The sequence below is a fragment of the Zeugodacus cucurbitae genome, chromosome 2 (genome assembly GCF_028554725.1).
Source record: "Zeugodacus cucurbitae isolate PBARC_wt_2022May chromosome 2, idZeuCucr1.2, whole genome shotgun sequence".
Classification (NCBI taxonomy): Eukaryota; Metazoa; Arthropoda; class Insecta; order Diptera; family Tephritidae; genus Zeugodacus; species Zeugodacus cucurbitae.
The window spans coordinates 49,966,966-49,984,477 of NC_071667.1; the positions used below are offsets into that span (position 1 = coordinate 49,966,966).

The following is a 17,512-nucleotide window of genomic DNA, read 5'->3' on the forward strand; positions in this document are numbered from 1 at the left end:
TGCATAAGCGTGGACGATGACAACATCCGATGAGATGACTCTTGGGGTATTCGAGAGAAAGGTTTTGCGGAAGATTTATGGTCCTCTGAACATTGGCAACGGCGAATACCGCAGACGATGGAACGAGGAGCTGTACGATTTATAGGACGACATTGACATAGTTCAGCGAATAAAAAGACAGCGGTTACGCTGGCAAGGTCATGTTGTTCGAATGGATGAAAACACTCCAGCTCTGAAAGTGTTCGATGCAGTACCCGTTGGAGGAAGGCGCGGAAGAGGGCGACCTCCACTCCGTTGGAAAGACTAAGTGGAAAGTGACCTGACTTCAGAAAGCAAGAATGGCGCGCTCTGGTGGATTCGGCTATAATCGCGTAAGCGGTTCCTACGCCAAATATATATATATATATATATATTCCACTGTTCTTAATATAAAATGGATTATCATAAAAGAAGAAACTAATTCCCAAATATCGATCTGGCTCAATCATTGTGATTTTCAGTTTAATGGCAGAACTTCTATTAAACAATATAAATAAAATCTTTATTTGATCAAAGTGGAAGTCCTTACTTCCTTAGGCCTCGACCACAGAATGATTGGCTGAGCAGTGAACCATCTCTGAGCGGTTCATTGTTAAAATGTCGTTGCCACGGCAGTTCGTTTAATGTTTTATAGTGAAAATCGCATTCATGTTTTTTTTTTAATTTTATTATTAAAGGAATTATCGAGTAATAGTTATTTTGAAACTTGTAGTTCATTATTCAACACTTCATGGTGAATTAGGAATAAAAATAATAATTACTTATTCACCACAGTTAAATATAAACCGAGTGTGTTGTACTTTTATAAAATACACACCTCACCTTCCTTGGACCACTCTCTTTATGACGTTTCCATTCAATATTTTCAAATTCAAAACAGTCACAATTTTGTAAATTGAAATATCTGCTTCTCATTTTTATTTCTGGGAAACTACGATAGTTCAGTGACGCTAACGATACGTTTAACCATAACGAGTGTATATATATTTTATATTTTGTATTAATTTACAATTTGTGCAAGCAAAAATCGACAATTAAAACGTGCATTGGCCTTATTTTTACCGGTTCCTCACATCCATGACGTGCGATTGGTGCCCACAGAAGTGCACCCAACAGTTTCCAGCATGCTTTCAGCTCTATCCCGGTTCTTCAGAGAAAAAGAATCCCGGCAATATACACGATCTCCATCTATTGGCACAACGTATTAATCCGAAATATTACGATGGCATCGAATTGGACTACGCGCATCGGCTAGCGGCCAACAAAATTATCACGTGCAATTGGTTGTGGAGTCACACGCGACCCTCGGGATTTCGTTTCGGCGGCAATTACTCTTTGCGCCTATATGATGATTTTTTAGTATGTCATTTAAAGTTGGAAAATGTTATAAATAGTTTTTAATTTTTTATCACCATCTTCAAAAGCAAACGCCCACCATCATGGCTGACATAAATCCAACCACACTTGCCTCCAATGTCAGCATGATTTTTTACCCGCACCACGCCTTACGACTGGAGGCTGCCATGCAACGCGCATCCGAAGATTTACCACTGGAAACTCAGTCAACCATCGAACTAACGCGTCCATCGACTACACTCACATGGAACATGTACAATGCCCATTCGCAACGGGGTCGCAGCACCATATCGCTGATGCGTTCCATTACCAACTCGTGGGCGCTGGGTGCGGAATTACTACTCGAATGGACCGATCCGCGTTCGATAATGACCAAAACTGCACTCGCTGCACGGTATACTAAACATAATTATCAAATAGCGGCATCCGCGTCACGCGAGGGTCTGGACATTAGCTACTGGCAGCGAATACACCAACGCATACAGATGGCAACTATGTTCGCGTGGGATCGCAAGTCACAGAAGACTATCGCCACAATTTGCTATCAGTGGGATTTTGAGGATTCTGTTGTGCGCAGCATGGTAAATTCTGACCTCTCCGTAGGCTTTCAATATTATCGGTACAACTTGTCTATTCGGGAGATTATTCTAAAATGTTTTAAACACAATTGTTTCTTTTAGTTCTCTTCCACATATTCCGTGCGGTATGGGCTTGAGTGCTTTGATTAGTTTATTGAACAATCGATTGGCATTTGGCCTTAAATTTGCTCTGGATCCCAGTGGGCAACGGCGCGGGGAATAAGAAGTATCTGTGACTTTTTAAAATCAATCTTATTAAATCTTGATTTTCTTAAAAATCAATTAAAATTCGAGACACAAAAATGTTGTAAGATTTTCTTAATATAAATGTGGTTCCAATAGTGGACGGTGCTGTGATAACTAGCCTGTTAAAAATTTTGGGCTTACGAGTATATATATAGGTCCAGTTCGGTATTAGTGTATGAAGTTGATGAGCTGTTGGACTTGCGGACTAACCTATTTAATGGTTTCTTAGAACCTTCAATTCATATTATGGATATATGTACATAGATACTCAACAATGAATAAACGATTTTTGAAGAGTCGAAAATACTCCAACTGTAGCAAATATGTATATTTGATACCCTTCTTAAAACATTGTCATTATTTGACCCAATAAATTTATGGTTCTGGTCCTCAAATCGCGCTTTAAAAAGGTCCAAATGAAAGTTTTATAAACATTGCGATTGAAGTGGGTAGAGCTAGATATTTGTTGATTTAATTTTTCACTCTCCAGATATATATTTATAGAGAACTCTTTGAACCAAGCTTAATCCCATTTTATAAGCATATGATCACTGATACACAGACTACAGCACTCCAAGAGTATTTAATCCATTTCAAATAAAGAAACGGAGATAGTCTTTCAAGTAAAAAGTCCAGTTGTTCGTCAACTTCTGTCGTGCGCTTGTGTTAGGATTTAACTAGATTAGAAAATGAACTAAGACAATTTTTCTGGTCTGCAACCATTTTTACACTTAAGAAAATTATTAAAAAATCTAATAAACTTCGATATGGAAGAAGATCTTATTAGATATGCACTAGAAGTACGTCTTTAAACACAGATCAGCTTTCCATTGAGATCTGCTTATGTAATGATAATGTGTTCGTTCCAACGAAGTAAGTTGTAACTGAATCTGATACACTCGATTTGACTGATTCTAAAATCCAGACTATCATTAAAGTTGGTTGTTTCAAATTGAATATCCGACTTACAAGTTCTATGTATGTATAAGTATGTATATAGTAATTCACTCTAATCCAAGACACAAATATATGTATCTATTTTTAGAGATTTCCTTAAATCGAAATTCTTACTAAGTGGCCAGACAAAATATTCAAATGTTATTCGTAGGTATATATGTATGTATGGTAGATGAGTAACATTACTCAGCACGAGACAGTATGACGACACTCACACCAATATTATTCCAACAAAAGTTGAGCGATTCGTTGCCGTTGGTCATGTGTGTATCGGGCATATTTAATGAATTGTTTACAGTGTTTTTTATTGACTAATGATATCATACCGCTGTGCTAAAGCGTCTATTCCTATAGACGAGTTTATTTTTATACTCTCGCAACAAAAGTTGCTAAGAGAGTATTATAGTTTTGTTCACATAACGGTTGTTTGTAAGTCCTAAAACTAAACGAGTTAGATATAGGGTTATATATATCAAAATGATCATGGCGACGAGACGAGTCAAAATCCGAATGTCTGTCTGTCCATCCGTCTGTGCAAGCTGTAACTTGAGTAAAAATTAAGATACCTTGATAAAACTTGACACACTTATTTCTTGGCACCATAGGAAGGTTGGAAATGAGCAAAATCGGACCACTGCCACGCCCACAAAATGGCGAAAACCGAAAACACATAAAGTGCCATAAAGAAAGCTATGGAAATAAAATTTGGTATGAAGGATCGCACTATGAAGGGGCATATTTGGATGTAATTTTTTTGGGGAAGTGGGCGTGGCATTTTTGTACATATCTCGGAAACCAATAGAGCTATATAAACCAAACTTTCTGCAGTCGTTTATTTTAGCCACTTCTTAATACAATCCAAAAATAAAAGAAATCGGATATTAACCACGCCCACCTCCCATACAAAAGTTAGGTTGAAAATTACTAAAAGTGGGTTAACTCACTAACGAAAAACGTCAGAAACACTAAATTTCACATAAGAAATGGCAGATGAAAGCTGCACTCAGATTTTTTACAAAATGGAAAATGGGCGTGGCGTCGCCCACTTATGGGTCAAAAACCATATCTCAGGAACTACTCGACCGATTTCAATGAAACTTGGTTTGTAATACTTTCCTTACATCCCAATGATATGTTGTGAAAATAGTCCAAATCGGATCACAACCACGCCTACTTCCCATATACCAGAACTCTGAAGTCGATCTGAATCGTGTACTTTACAATATATAAAGTAAGCACTAGTGAAGATTTCGGTGCAGAACTTTGCACAAGTACTATGTTTATAGTGTGGCAGCCCCATTCTAAAAATCGGACCATAGGTTTTTAAGGCCCCATATATCGAACACGAGGACCTCAGTGCTTCTAATCTAATATTATGGTTTCCAACTTTCAATGGACTTTATACAATATATATGACGAATATGTGGGTCAAATTGCGTATTATATAATATTATATTAATAAAGTTAAATAAACAAAGCGAGAGTATAAAATGTTCGGTTACACCCGAACTTAGCCCTTCCTTACTTGTTATGTTTATATTTGTTTATAGCTCGGGCAAGAACCAAGACAACGTCAAACACAAGAGAAACTTTATGGCACATCGGAGCTTCAGCTAATCAATAGTTGTCCATTTGACTGCGTAATTAGATGGCTAGATGAAGCTAATTGGGTGCTATTTAATGCTAAGCTAACTTGTAGCTTGATAGCTTGTGGCTGTATGAAAAACTAATATAGAAATATTGAATTAAGTAAAAATTAAATTATATTAGAGTTGATTATTTGCCAGGGATGAAACTTTATGTGTTCAGTATGTATGAAATATTTGTGCAATGCCTGTCTGTGTCAGTAAAGAAGGAACAATACAATTTGACATATTTTGATCGAAAATTGTTTAAGCTAAATATTATCGAAGCCTTTTGAGACACACTACTAAAATGGTCGAAAAATATCGTAGACGTATATTGGACGCTTTTAGTAAGTGCTGGACAATCTAGAAGAGAGAGTCAATCAATTTCCACCTCAGACTGATCCATTGAAGGGATCAGACACCTTCCTGCATATACATACATATACTAGAAGTATTTTGACTATGTACTTCTAAATAATTTTGTTTATAGAAATGAAATTGGCGATTATTGTAAGAAGTAAAAGTATATTATAGGTTCAGTGATTGTCTGTCGACGCATCTAGGACTTTGGGAGGTCCACTTGGAAATGATCTATATTATAGTGTATGAAAATCTTAATGGGAATTATACCTTCTAATCAGAACTAATGTTATTTCTAACCAGTTGATAAAGGAGCTCATATGGTAAAACCTTACCAACACCCCGAAAGTCCTGACTAAAACTATAGAAAATATTTATACCTCGAGAATAGGATGTTGAAATAAAAAATTTTATCATACAGCAATATAAAAAAAGCTTTGTCAATGTACAATGTTATTGTTTATTGACTGTCGATGAATTCCATGTGAACGTCGCACAGTGTGAGATTTAGTCAATCTAGCATCTTAAAATTAATTTTTATATGAAGTTGTAGAGATATGAACTTGAAATTTAGCACGATCGTTAAGGAGATTATAAGCTTCAATATGGTGAAAGACAACGGGTTCCAACTAGTGTCAAAGGAGACTAGTTCCGAACTATCCTCAAAAACACTAGTTGAGGACATTTTTTTTACACATTTATATTCAAAATGTCTTCTTTCTTTCTCTTCTATCTAAAACTTGTCGATATATTGATATAAGCACCCACATACAACCATTTCTATAAAATTCTTCAAGTTTCGAACTTTAGTTTTCGATGATTCTTTGCAAATGAGAAAAATAAAAAGTTAATGTTGTTTCAATGTTAAATTTAATGATATCTAAAACATAATAAAAAGGAAAAACTAAAACATTCAACGAAAGTTCTTAAAAGAATGGAAAATATTCAAAATAAGATATTAATATTTGCTGAGTCTCTTTTTTCACAGGATCTCAGATACATTCCGGTAGCCATAATTAATTGTTCCGAAGCTACATTTGATATTAACTCTTTGCATTTCCGTTTTTGTGTACTCGAAGCACTTTCTGGTCCAAAAATTGATATAACGTGCTTTTCGACCGCTTCTTTTTTTCGCTTTTCACCTTGCTCAACCAAATCCAAAATAGATCGTCTCGCGATATTTCACTCATACTAAAAAAAAGGCAAAAAATGGGCAGGATTTTATTTTTTAAATTTGTTTTGGGACGTTATCATCACGGAACTCCGTGGGACTTGGAAGTTTTAGTCAAATATTTGAAAACTTTAAAATTTGTCTTACCTTTCAGGTGGTTATAAAACAATTTTTTCAAAATACTTGAGTGCAAAAATAAATATTGTATAAAACAAAAATTTTAAGTTTAAGTAATAACCTTCAATACAAAAAATATTTTAGGCCAAAAAAACCACTCACAACTTCGACCTGATCACTGAAACTTTTGTGATCAATGCAAGCTTGCAAATCAATTGTAGCATGCTATGCAATTGCACGTGTTTGATAGCTGATATCACGCCAATAACATTTTTTTATTCTCTTTTGTGTTTGTTTTCGTAATAATTGGGGTCTCTTCTCACGTAAAAAAAATATGAGCGAGTTACGAAAACATTTTTTTATTTTTGAATTTCGAGATGCTAGATTGACTAAATCTCACACTGTGCGTCGGGGACTTTGGATGACTTTCACCGTACAAAAACCAATTGGACTCAGCTATGTAAACATTAACTCATATTCACTCATTGTCATAAATCGGCGGTGAAAGTCGTTGTTATTACGTTTATAGCGTCAATTTTTAAATTTGAAGAATGACAGACACCCTAATACGCAAACATTTGCAATTTCCTTTCGAAATAAACACTCGCTTATCAGGATGTAAAACAAAGTCTGGCGCTTAGTAAATCAAAAATCAGCAAAGTAAATAAGACATCACTCAATAAACATCATTGATTTTGATTTGAGCGGGTGGTAGAAAAACTGTTGTGGGTGGATGCATAAATACATACATTTGACTTAATAGTCAAAACTACATTGATTACGTTAAGTACACACATAAATTCTGTAAAATAAGTACCCGGTACCCGATTCTCAAATTAAATGGATAACAAGTAAGGAAAGGCTAAGTTCGGGTGCAACCGAACATTTTATACTCTCGCAATTTATTGAAGAAATTTAACCAATACATATGCGGAATAAAGCTCACCGTATTTTTTGAAAAACCTATAATTATGTTTATGGGAGCTAGGAGAAGATACTTTTGAAAAACCTACAATGTTATGACCCGATTTTAATAATTTTTGGAACAGAGACACACTATTAGAAGAAAACAATTTCCTCTGAATTAAATTGAGATATCTGAGAGATTTACCCATATTTTCGGTTAAAATTTATCCTTAGACGCTGAGTTCAACATGTTCGATATCTGGGGCCTTGAAAAGTTATGGTCCGTTTTCGACAATTTTTTTACAAGTGAAGCCAGAGATGATATGCACTAATTGTGTAAAGTTTTATTCCGCTATCTTCATTGGTTCCTTATGTTTACATAATAAAGTGAAGGAATAAGATGGATTTCAAAATTGAGTTATAAGGAAAGTAGTAGTGGTTGTAAACCGATTTCGCCCATTTTTTGTCCGTGTTATCAGGGTGTCAAGAACATATTATATACAGAATTTCATTCGAATCGGTCGAGTAGTTCCTGAGATATGGTTTTTGGCCCACAAGTGGGCGATGCCACGCCCATTTTCCATTTTTTTTTTAATTTCTGAGTATAGCTCCTTTCGGCTATTTCTTCTGCAAAATTTAGTGTTTCTGACGTTTTTCGTTAGTTAGTTAACCCACTTTTAGTAATTTTCAACCTAACCTTTGTATGGGAGGTGGGCGTGGTTATTATCCGATTTCAACTATTTTCATGGTGTGTGGTGGGGTATGTGAGAGAACCGACTGCAGAAAGTTAGCTTTATTAGTTTGCGAGTTAAATACAAATAACTGATTTGTGGGCGGGGCCACGCCCAGTTCCCCCAAAAAATTACATCCAAATATGCTCCCTCCTAGTGCGATCCTTTACTCCAAATTTTACTTTTATAACTTCATTTATGGCTTAGTTATGACACTTTATGTGTTTTTGGTTTTCGCCATTTTGTGGGCGTGGCAATGGTCCGATTCTTCCCATTTTCGAACTTGATCTTCTTATGGAATATTTGTGCCAAGTTTCGTCAAGATATCTAAATTTTTACTCAAGTTACAGCTTGCACAGACTGACAGACGGACGGACGGCAGACATCCGGATTTCAAATCTACTCGTCACCCTGATCACTTTGGTATATATGATTCTAAATCTAACTCTTTTAGTTTTAGGTGTTACAAACAACCGTTATGTGAACAAAACTATAATACTCTCTTTAGCAACTTTTGTTGCGAGAATATAAAAATATTGAACAGAGTTGGTGTGAAATTTGAAAACATTTGTTGATTCAACCATGTCAAAACTCAGGTTTACGATTGGTATAAATCGTTCAAAGAGGGGCATATAAAAATCGCAACGCACACAAAAGGTTCACTTGTTCCTAATGACGCCATCAACAAACTAAATGACACATAGCAATAAAAATTGACATAATAGTGGCTGACAGTTGTGCAAAGCTTGGAAAAAAATTTTTTTGAAATATTCTCAGCGGGAAAATTTAAAATGAGAATTTCCGGGTACTTATTTGACTGAATATATTACGTATGTAAGATTACTTTTGAATTATATGCTTTGGTGGGATTATTCCTTTATTTATTGGCTTTACTCTTGATCTTTGCATTCTTACACATATTTTTTGCACTTCTATGCACATATGTATGTATTGTAGAAGCATTAAACGATTTTCACATTTGTTGTATATTTTTTATGTTATTATATGAAGTTGTGCAGTTTATTGTTACTCATGCTTTGATGTATACATAATTAGCCTCAAGCTAAAAGAACAGTGCGTAAACAGTATAAAATAAATTTACAAAGGAATTAATGTGTAAACACACATATTAATGTTGATATTCTCATATGTATTTGTTCACATACTGATATATATATTTAAATACAAAACTACATATTACAACGGTCGTTATCAAAAGGTTTAGTTTGTAAATAACTGTGGTTAGAAGAGAAGTTCAAAGTATACTGTTAGCATATAAACAACACATTTTTTATAAAAGTTTTCGGAATTTTTTGTGGCATTATATATTGTAAAACGCAAAATCGACAAAAAACAAATCTAACAAAGCGGTAAATGCTGCGAACAAATAAATATATATACATATATATGTATGTAAGTATAATTTATTTATGTAGCTAAATGTCAATGCGTTAGTCTATTACAAATCTATTATTAACAACTCAGTGATGTCATCTCATGCGAAAACTCATTAATTCAATTTTGAACTTTTTTTACGTTTAAAATATTTGCGTTCTTATTTGGGCAACACCTAGCGCGGTATAATGTCATCACACACTCGTACATACATACACATTTCAATTAATTTGCATAAAAATGTGTAGTTTTCTCTCAATTTTCAATAAGAAGCGGCATGACTGACTTTTAATTGGAAGTAGTGTAAAGATAGACGAATGAAATGTTGTCAGCCTCTGGAAAAGTAGAATAATTACTTTCAAATATGTATGTATTGTATATGAATATATAATTATACACAGATACCGGAGGTTAGATCTATGTCAGATGCTTGGCTATGTTTTTATTCTTCTTTGACTGTAAACGAGGAATCTTCGTAACTCAAATATATATAGATATGTGTATCAAAATGTCCAAAATGAAGCGACGAATCTATTCAACAATAAGGTTACTCGGAATAGTGGCACGCCCACAAAATAATCTTAATCTAAAGCACAAGAATTTCGATAAACCTGTCACCGAGATATGAAGAGTGACATGGAATAATCGTCATTCAGTTACAAAATTTAGCTAGTGAAACTCTAGTAAACTCACAATAAACAATACTGAATATACTTTTGTTATAGTGTTTTAAAAGTAATTAACTAATTTACCGTTCATTATACCAAAATGTGTTTTTAATCTCTCACAACATTATTGTACTCATTAGAGCTGTTCCACTAAGGCATATAATATCTTTGCTAAGATTTAGTGCCAAGATATAGTTTTTTTACGACGACTTGAATTGAACTCAAAGCGAACAATGAAATTGTGTATTAACCAGGATCACAACTCTCCTAAAGCTAGTAGGTTCAAAAACATCAAAAGTGAAAAGTAAAATTGAATTGGTGGATGTGTAACGTTCACTTCTTAGTTGAATATCATATCTCAGAAACTGCTTAAATTTGATTTAACAATTGATAGCTCAGATAATTTAAATTTTAAAATAAATCTCAAGCAGTAAACCTGACAACTCTTATTCAAAGACGATTTGAATGAGTTAGTTAGACTAAGGTATCTTCCATATGCCCGATGTAATGTTTTCTATCACTATGATTCATTCTCGAATAACAAATTTCAAGTGTTTGGTTAATGTTCTTCTTTATATTTAGTTTTACATTATTTGTTTCCGTAGTTATTCGGCTATTATGAAAGATATAGTATTTAAAAGCGTGCCCCTGATCAATAACATTCGCTTTATAATGTCACCTAATAATGACTGATTAGTTCTAGTATGTTCACATTGAATGTTCACTCGAATAATTGTTGTTATAAATGCACTGTTGCGGTAGCAATTAACTTGTAACCCCATTCCATCGTAGACAATTTATAATATGTAATTATATATATACTAAACTAAACCCTGGATTAAATCATGAGAATTCAAATCGATCGAAGAATAATTCAATGGGAGATGGTAATGGTTGGCGATAAATTCCAAAGCAATTTTTTCAAATTGTCACCAATAACCTTTTCTTAAGAACCTTGCAACTCATTTCTTGTGGGATAATAAAATCTACTTTGAGTTTATTCATTCATATCGTTAATATGCAAGATAAATCAGGGGGTGCTCTGGTACAAATATGAATTCTAACAAATCTCTTGCACCAGTTCTGATATAACCACAAAATTTGTAGTTCGGAAGTACCGGTTTTTTATATACATATATTTCCTGTTCGAAAGAAAAAAACTCGCATCCGTGATAATAAAAAACCGAAAATTATATGCATTTTATTGAAAGGCAAACAATTTATTTGCTGAAAAATATGAAGTTACTTCAGATAATCTTTACATGTTTAATATTAAATAAGAAATGTTTATTACAAAAACGTATACAGTGTTACCGCGCTTAGTTGATTATCGTTACCCAGCCCATAGCAGGGCTAATTAGTTTAAAGCTAATTTCTTTTCATTATAACATTTCATAACTGACTTTTCGGGGCTTTTCGTCTTCAGCACTCATTCAGCTTAGGAGAATGATGACTGGATAAAGCACTGCATGTCAAAGAGCGTGGAAATCATGATTCCTGTGTAACCATTTATTAACTCTTTGAATCAATCAAGTAAGAAGGTGCTCTCAAAATAACTATTTGTTATTCGACGATGGATTACAACGATATTTGATACCTTCTCACATAATCATAGGTCACTTAACTTCTTTACTACATCTAAATTAGGTATCCTAATGAGTTTAAAGAAAATCTTGTTTTTATACTCGAAGCTTCTATTTCTGGCTTATTGACTTGCACATCTTATACAGCTTATTCGAATTATAGCTGCTGAATACCGAAAGACATGGAAATTTTGTAATGCGGTTGAACTTTAAAAATATTTTATTATATACTCGTACATATTTGAGAGAAGTAGACAAGGCAGTCCCTAAACCAATCCCAACTATATTAAGATAAAGAGAGCCAATTAACAGGGTACTGATTAACGGGTGAATACTGTATATTATGTAAATTTTTTTTTTCGTATTATGAACTAATGCATACATACTATTTAAAGTGCGCACATCGGCAGTGGTGAGGTTCCCTTGTTTATACTTCCTTATCAATTCCATGTTGGCATGCTAAATTTCGGGAAATATCAATTTATTTTTATTTTTTCAAAAAACTTCTGTTGGATTTCACTACATTAAATGTGGTTAAAGTTTCACTTCACAAAAGCATTTCAATCAAATGTGATAAAATTTGTTTACAATTAAATTACTGCCTGAAGAAACGAGATGTTGATAAAAAAATTAAAATAAAAAAGCATTTTTGCAAAAATTTTCTAAACAATTTTATTATTTTTTATTTCCTTTTTCATGTTTTTTCGCTTTTATTACTAATTAAATACTTATTAATTTTTTTTTATTATCCGCAATTCAAATATATTTCTCATTTCTTTATTAACAAACGTTTGTCTTTTTTCACTTATTTATGCTGTGTGTCATCATATATCTATGCATACATATGTAATTATGTCTGTAGATTTATGCATAACACATATATTTTTCTGATTTATTGGTTTCTTCACTTTCCATTACTCACTTTACCACACACACGCACACACACATTTTGCCGCAATATTATTCTTTATTATAAGCGAATATTACTGCACACCTCGTAAATCCATGTCAACACAATATAGATAATGGAGGCAGGTAAAGAATATGAAGTGCAACCGTATTAATTGGCAGATGACGCTATTCACAGCTCGATTGACTGGGAAAATGTGCGAAGAAATGTTTGTGGCAATAAAGCTGATTTGTTGAGTGGCGTGCAAAGAGTGGGTGGAGAAGAATTATGAAGTTATAAACAAAGTTATATAAAAAAAAACAATATTGCTTTGTACATTATTTGCTTTTATGTAAAGTGGATATGTATGTTAGCGAGAGTGGAAAAATTAACTTGCAACAAACAACATACATATATGTTACGTTATCTGATACACAAGAACTTGAGTCCTGGGGATATGTTTAACACAGTGATTTTACGAGACAGTTCAATCAACAGTTACGACAGTAAAGTGAGCTGTCAAATTGAAAATAACGTGGGTGGTATGGGACTCCAGAGGGGCATAGTTAGGTGGTGCATACAATATGGGTTTTTCATTATGTGACCGCTTTTAGGGTATAATGATCTATCGCAGATATTACGTAAATTATGCACTAAATTCATGTTTGGACTCTGCCGCCGGATGAAAATTAATGGTAAAAACGTCAACGTAGTAGTTTCAGCTGGGCCAAGCACTTATGTAAATATAGTACATACATGGGTTGAAATCTCTGCAACATTTAATTTACCAATTATGTTGTGAATGAAATTCGTTTCAAAATTTGCCATATTTCTATAAGTTGGTGGTTATTTCAGCAAACGTCGTAGTAATCCCCTAACTGTTAGCTCAAATTAATATACTTGCACCAGTACTCGCTTATGAGTAGAAATATGACCTGATTAAAAAGGAAAAATAATGAAATGTTTTAAAAGGTCTATCTGATCTATATGGAAACCTTCTTAAGGAGTTATATATGTATGAGGTATGTATCCATATTTTTATGGAATACTTGGTTATACGTCTTGCTAATACAATGTCTAATCTGTAAAATCAACTCAAGAACATACAAAAATTTATTATATTTATAATTGTCAAAGTAACTACGATTCCAGTCCATCACCTTAATTGAAAGCATATAACCAAACAAATTAGTATGGGGACTTGTGTTGTCCTGGAACGATTCATTGAAATGAGAAACATTTTTTTCTGCAAACGGGGAAGATTTTCTCAAAAAACTACTTTTTTTCATCTGATAAAATGCATTGAAAAATTCATAACATTGAAATGAATATTTAAGCGAAAAAATGAAATCGTTCAAGGACACGGCAAACAAATTACGAAAAATTTTAAAACAAAATTTAAATTGGTTGAAACTCTTTTGGCAATATAAATCACAGGAACGACGTTTTCGGAAAAACTTTAACATACATATATAACCCCTTAAATATGACTTATACCCACAATATGGAAATTTGGAGTTAAAACTTTCATAAAAGTCTTTGCATGAAATGGATGAGGTCCAAGTCCGATTATTAAAAAAGTATTGTAAAGGCGTCTTAGTACCGCATACTATCGAGGAAATTTGAAATAATAAGAAGATGTCTTTTCTATCGCATCTTGTTCAAAACAAAACTTATCTACTCATTTGGCAAGATAAAGATGTAATTTTTGGTGATGTTCCTGAACCTCATTCACAGAGAGAAGTCAGAATTATAATACGATTTAATGCAATTATTTTAAACCTTTGGTAGTTGCAGTATGAAATTAACAATAATAAATAAGATACTTTTCCAAAAGTAAAACAGAAAATGTGAGTTCTTTTGGACTAGTTCAAACTTTTGTATTAAAATATACATAAGTCTTTAGAAATATTAAATTATTTAAGACCAAAAAGAATGTGATTTTGATTAAGAAGTCGTACGAATTTTTTACATACATTACATTTTTTCATAAAAATGGAAAAGAAACACTGTCGGATATTGGGCTTGGACTTTAGGAAAAACCAGCCTAGATTCACAGAAAAACGGAAAGGGTTTTGGGTGCGAAAGGTGTGATCGCTGAAATAAATTCCAGATTATGGAAACTAAAGAGAACCTGTTATTAAGTATGCTAGTATATAACAAAGTATTTGTAGTGTCACAACCCCTAAAAATATAGGGTTTAGAGAAAATGTTTGCGAATTGTTATAGTTTATTCGAATAATTGTTAATGACTTTGGTAATTTAGATATTAACTCGAGAGAAATAATAAAAAGCAAAAATCAGTTTGCCTAGGTTATACTACGGATATAAACTGTGGAAATTTTACTATTATGTGTGCAAAACAAGATTTTCTAAATTTAATTGCCCATTTAGTACACCCACACGCTGTTTACACGCCACGCACAATTAACTACATAAACAAGCAAATGAACACATAAACAGGATATTCACATACACCTTAGATAAAGATAAACACCTGCAGCACCAGCAAAACAAACTGAGGCAAGTGTTAAAAAAAGAAATAAAAGGTAAAACAAGCCCTCACTAACAATTGCTAAAAAACGAAAAACGTAGAATAAATGCCAGTGCGAATTAACTAATCAAAAGTTGAAAAGCTTTGAAATTCTCAAATTCCCATTTGTCGAATTTTCTTGTTTTTCCGGTGGCAAGTAAAAGTACACGTGTATTTGGAAAGTTATCGCACCGTGACTATCAGCATTGGACGTGTACAAATGTGTGCGTGTGTGTATGTAGGCATGTGCACAGATGAATGCAGTTAACGGTGAATTTTTAGAAATGACGCCAGCAGGAAACTAACCACCGCAAAGCGATTGAGTGCAGAAAAAGTAAAAATATAAAATTTTAAACGCGAAAACTGCTTGATTGCAACAAGCCCGAAACACGCAAGCAATCTTGCCACAAACTTGCATCACTTTTCCCCACTCGACTTTCAAGTACATAACGGTATTTTTGGGTTTTAAATTTTTTTTTTTAACATTTTCACTAGGTCACCGACAACTGTGCGATTTGCAGGCAAAAAAAGTAACGTGTGTTAATGTGTGTAAGCTGTCCAACTTTTTTTAGCCAACAAAAACAACAAATATGTTGTAAGTAATATTCAAATTTAAAATTATTCACTGACACACACACACTCGCAAACGCACTGGCACGCACGTTTTTCCCACTTTGTTTATTTCTTGCTTTGTTGTAATGTTATTTAAACTTTTTTGGAGGCGTCACGCTTAAGCTCGCCCAACCACCGCTTGATTCTATTGATTCGTATGTTAAATTTAGCGCTTCGCGTCCGTATTTGGTCGCTTTGAATCTGAACACTGAGCAATCGACGCTTTGTGACCGTACCGCATTGTGTCAGCGTTTCTACGCCACTGAACGTGGTCGTCGGCACTGCACAAAGCCAAGCACCTCTTGGAGTCTACAAATGCGCGAAGCTAATGGTGCGTTGTAGTCTTGTTGCTTTTGTTTGGAGCATCCGGCGCCACACAAACCAGTCGGCGAGAGCTTATGTACCCTGTATGTCGGCTGCTCTAAGAAAATTGTGTGTACTATTTTTCGGATAAACAATAGCGTCGACAGACTCCTTCTCCCAACAACGGCTAGATACACGTACATATTTGCATGGGGACAACACTGTTCAACAAAGTACAGATTTTCTACGTTGTGTATTTGTTTCAACAGAAGATGCTAAGGAAAATTTTGCAAGTCAAAGATTAAGTTTCAGAAATCAAGTTGAACTTGAAGGTCTTCCTCAAGAGTATTGTCATACTAAAATACTTGTCTATAACTGTCGAAGTGTGGTCTCCATCTAGTATTGTCATACTAAAATACTTGTCTATAACTGTCGAAGTCTGGTCTCCATCTATATAGATGATTTTCTGGAATGAAATTAAATTAGAAAACTTCTCAAAGAGTATTTTCATACTAAAATACCCCTCTATAACTGTCGAAGAGTAGTTTCCATCCATGATCTGCATAAATATCTAACCTAACCGAACAAAGTTTCAAATGTGAAATGATAACTTCGAACGCCGTGTAATCTGAAGTATGAAAATAGTGATTTAGAATTTAATTAGTTTTTCTTAAAGACGAGCAAGCAAACCTGGCTATCATTCATCTTTATTTTAATAGAATGTAGAGTTCCAGCTTCGAAAGCAATTGCAAATACGGCCCTTTTTTATACCCAAGATATCTTAAAAAACTTAACAGAAAAGTTGTGCAAGCTTGGCAGTTATGGAAGATTCGCTATAAGTGGTAGTTACCATTTCAGTCCATACTTATGTGTAGTTTGACAATAAAATAATAGTTCTCAGATTTAAATCGGATTAGCTCTCCAACTCGTTTTGTGATTACGATGAATAATTTATTCGTGTCAGAAATTCAATCAATACAATTTATTTCAGGAAAGTCTTGGCCTATTAAACTACGTTAGCTCCAAGTAATATATTTAAATTTCAATAAGAATAATCTCGGACTAGCAGTATTCGAGAGATGAAAATTATACCGTTGAGAAAGTCCTTCGACGAAAAATTGTCGAAACTATTTTTAAAGTAATTGCCCATCTTATCAGAGAACTCTTTTACGGTAGCCCTATTACGGCGCTAATTGGAAATACCAAGTGAAACCAGGTTGCTCTACACCTGATCTTTCCAAAGGAGTGGAGGTGTTTCTCTTTCTCTGCTTTCACCGGAGGGTACGGCATTGGAGAACATGTCCTAACCACCGTTCGATCAGTTCGACTATTATTAATGTTTATTATTGTTATTATTACAACTTCTTTGTAAAGCTAGACCACTTTTTTTTTGATATATCAACTACCACCATCAGTATTAATAAATATATCTTATTTGAT

The 17,512-nt window shown here is 33.9% G+C and overlaps 2 protein-coding genes across 11 annotated transcripts in view; one reads left to right on the forward strand and one right to left on the reverse strand.

Annotated features, from left to right (window-relative positions):
* LOC105216784 (uncharacterized) overlaps window positions 1–17,512 on the reverse strand; it is a 32,634-nt gene that overhangs the window by 7,022 nt on the left and 8,100 nt on the right. The window contains exons 1-2 of one of the 10 annotated variants that reach the window (XM_029043195.2): window positions 16,006–16,154; window positions 12,122–12,337 (exon numbers count right to left, since the gene is read on the reverse strand). The exons of 1 other annotated variant lie outside the window; for it this stretch is intronic. In XM_029043195.2, coding sequence (XP_028899028.2) covers window positions 12,122–12,185 — 64 coding nt within the window. In that variant the 5' untranslated portion in view covers window positions 12,186–12,337; window positions 16,006–16,154. 8 more of the 10 variants (XM_029043193.2, XM_011191435.3, XM_011191434.3 and 5 more) reach the window with 8 other exon arrangements.
* On the forward strand, window positions 877–2,314 carry Tom40_1 (mitochondrial import receptor subunit TOM40 homolog 2). The gene is made up of 3 exons (XM_011191431.3): window positions 877–1,398; window positions 1,464–2,014; window positions 2,076–2,314. Exons 1-3 carry the CDS (start codon window positions 1,117–1,119, stop codon window positions 2,194–2,196), a joined length of 954 nt encoding a protein of 317 aa, XP_011189733.1. The 5' UTR covers window positions 877–1,116; the 3' UTR covers window positions 2,197–2,314.

Bases quoted from the DNA above. Each gene is read 5' to 3' on its own strand.
- Tom40_1 (XM_011191431.3), top strand. From the start codon at position 1,117: ATGACGTGCGATTGGTGCCCACAGAAGTGCACCCAACAGTTTCCAGCA. The intron at 1,399-1,463 runs GTATGTCATTTA...CATCTTCAAAAG, and splicing joins GCCTATATGATGATTTTTTA to CAAACGCCCACCATCATGGC. The intron at 2,015-2,075 runs GTACAACTTGTC...TGTTTCTTTTAG, and splicing joins GTAGGCTTTCAATATTATCG to TTCTCTTCCACATATTCCGT.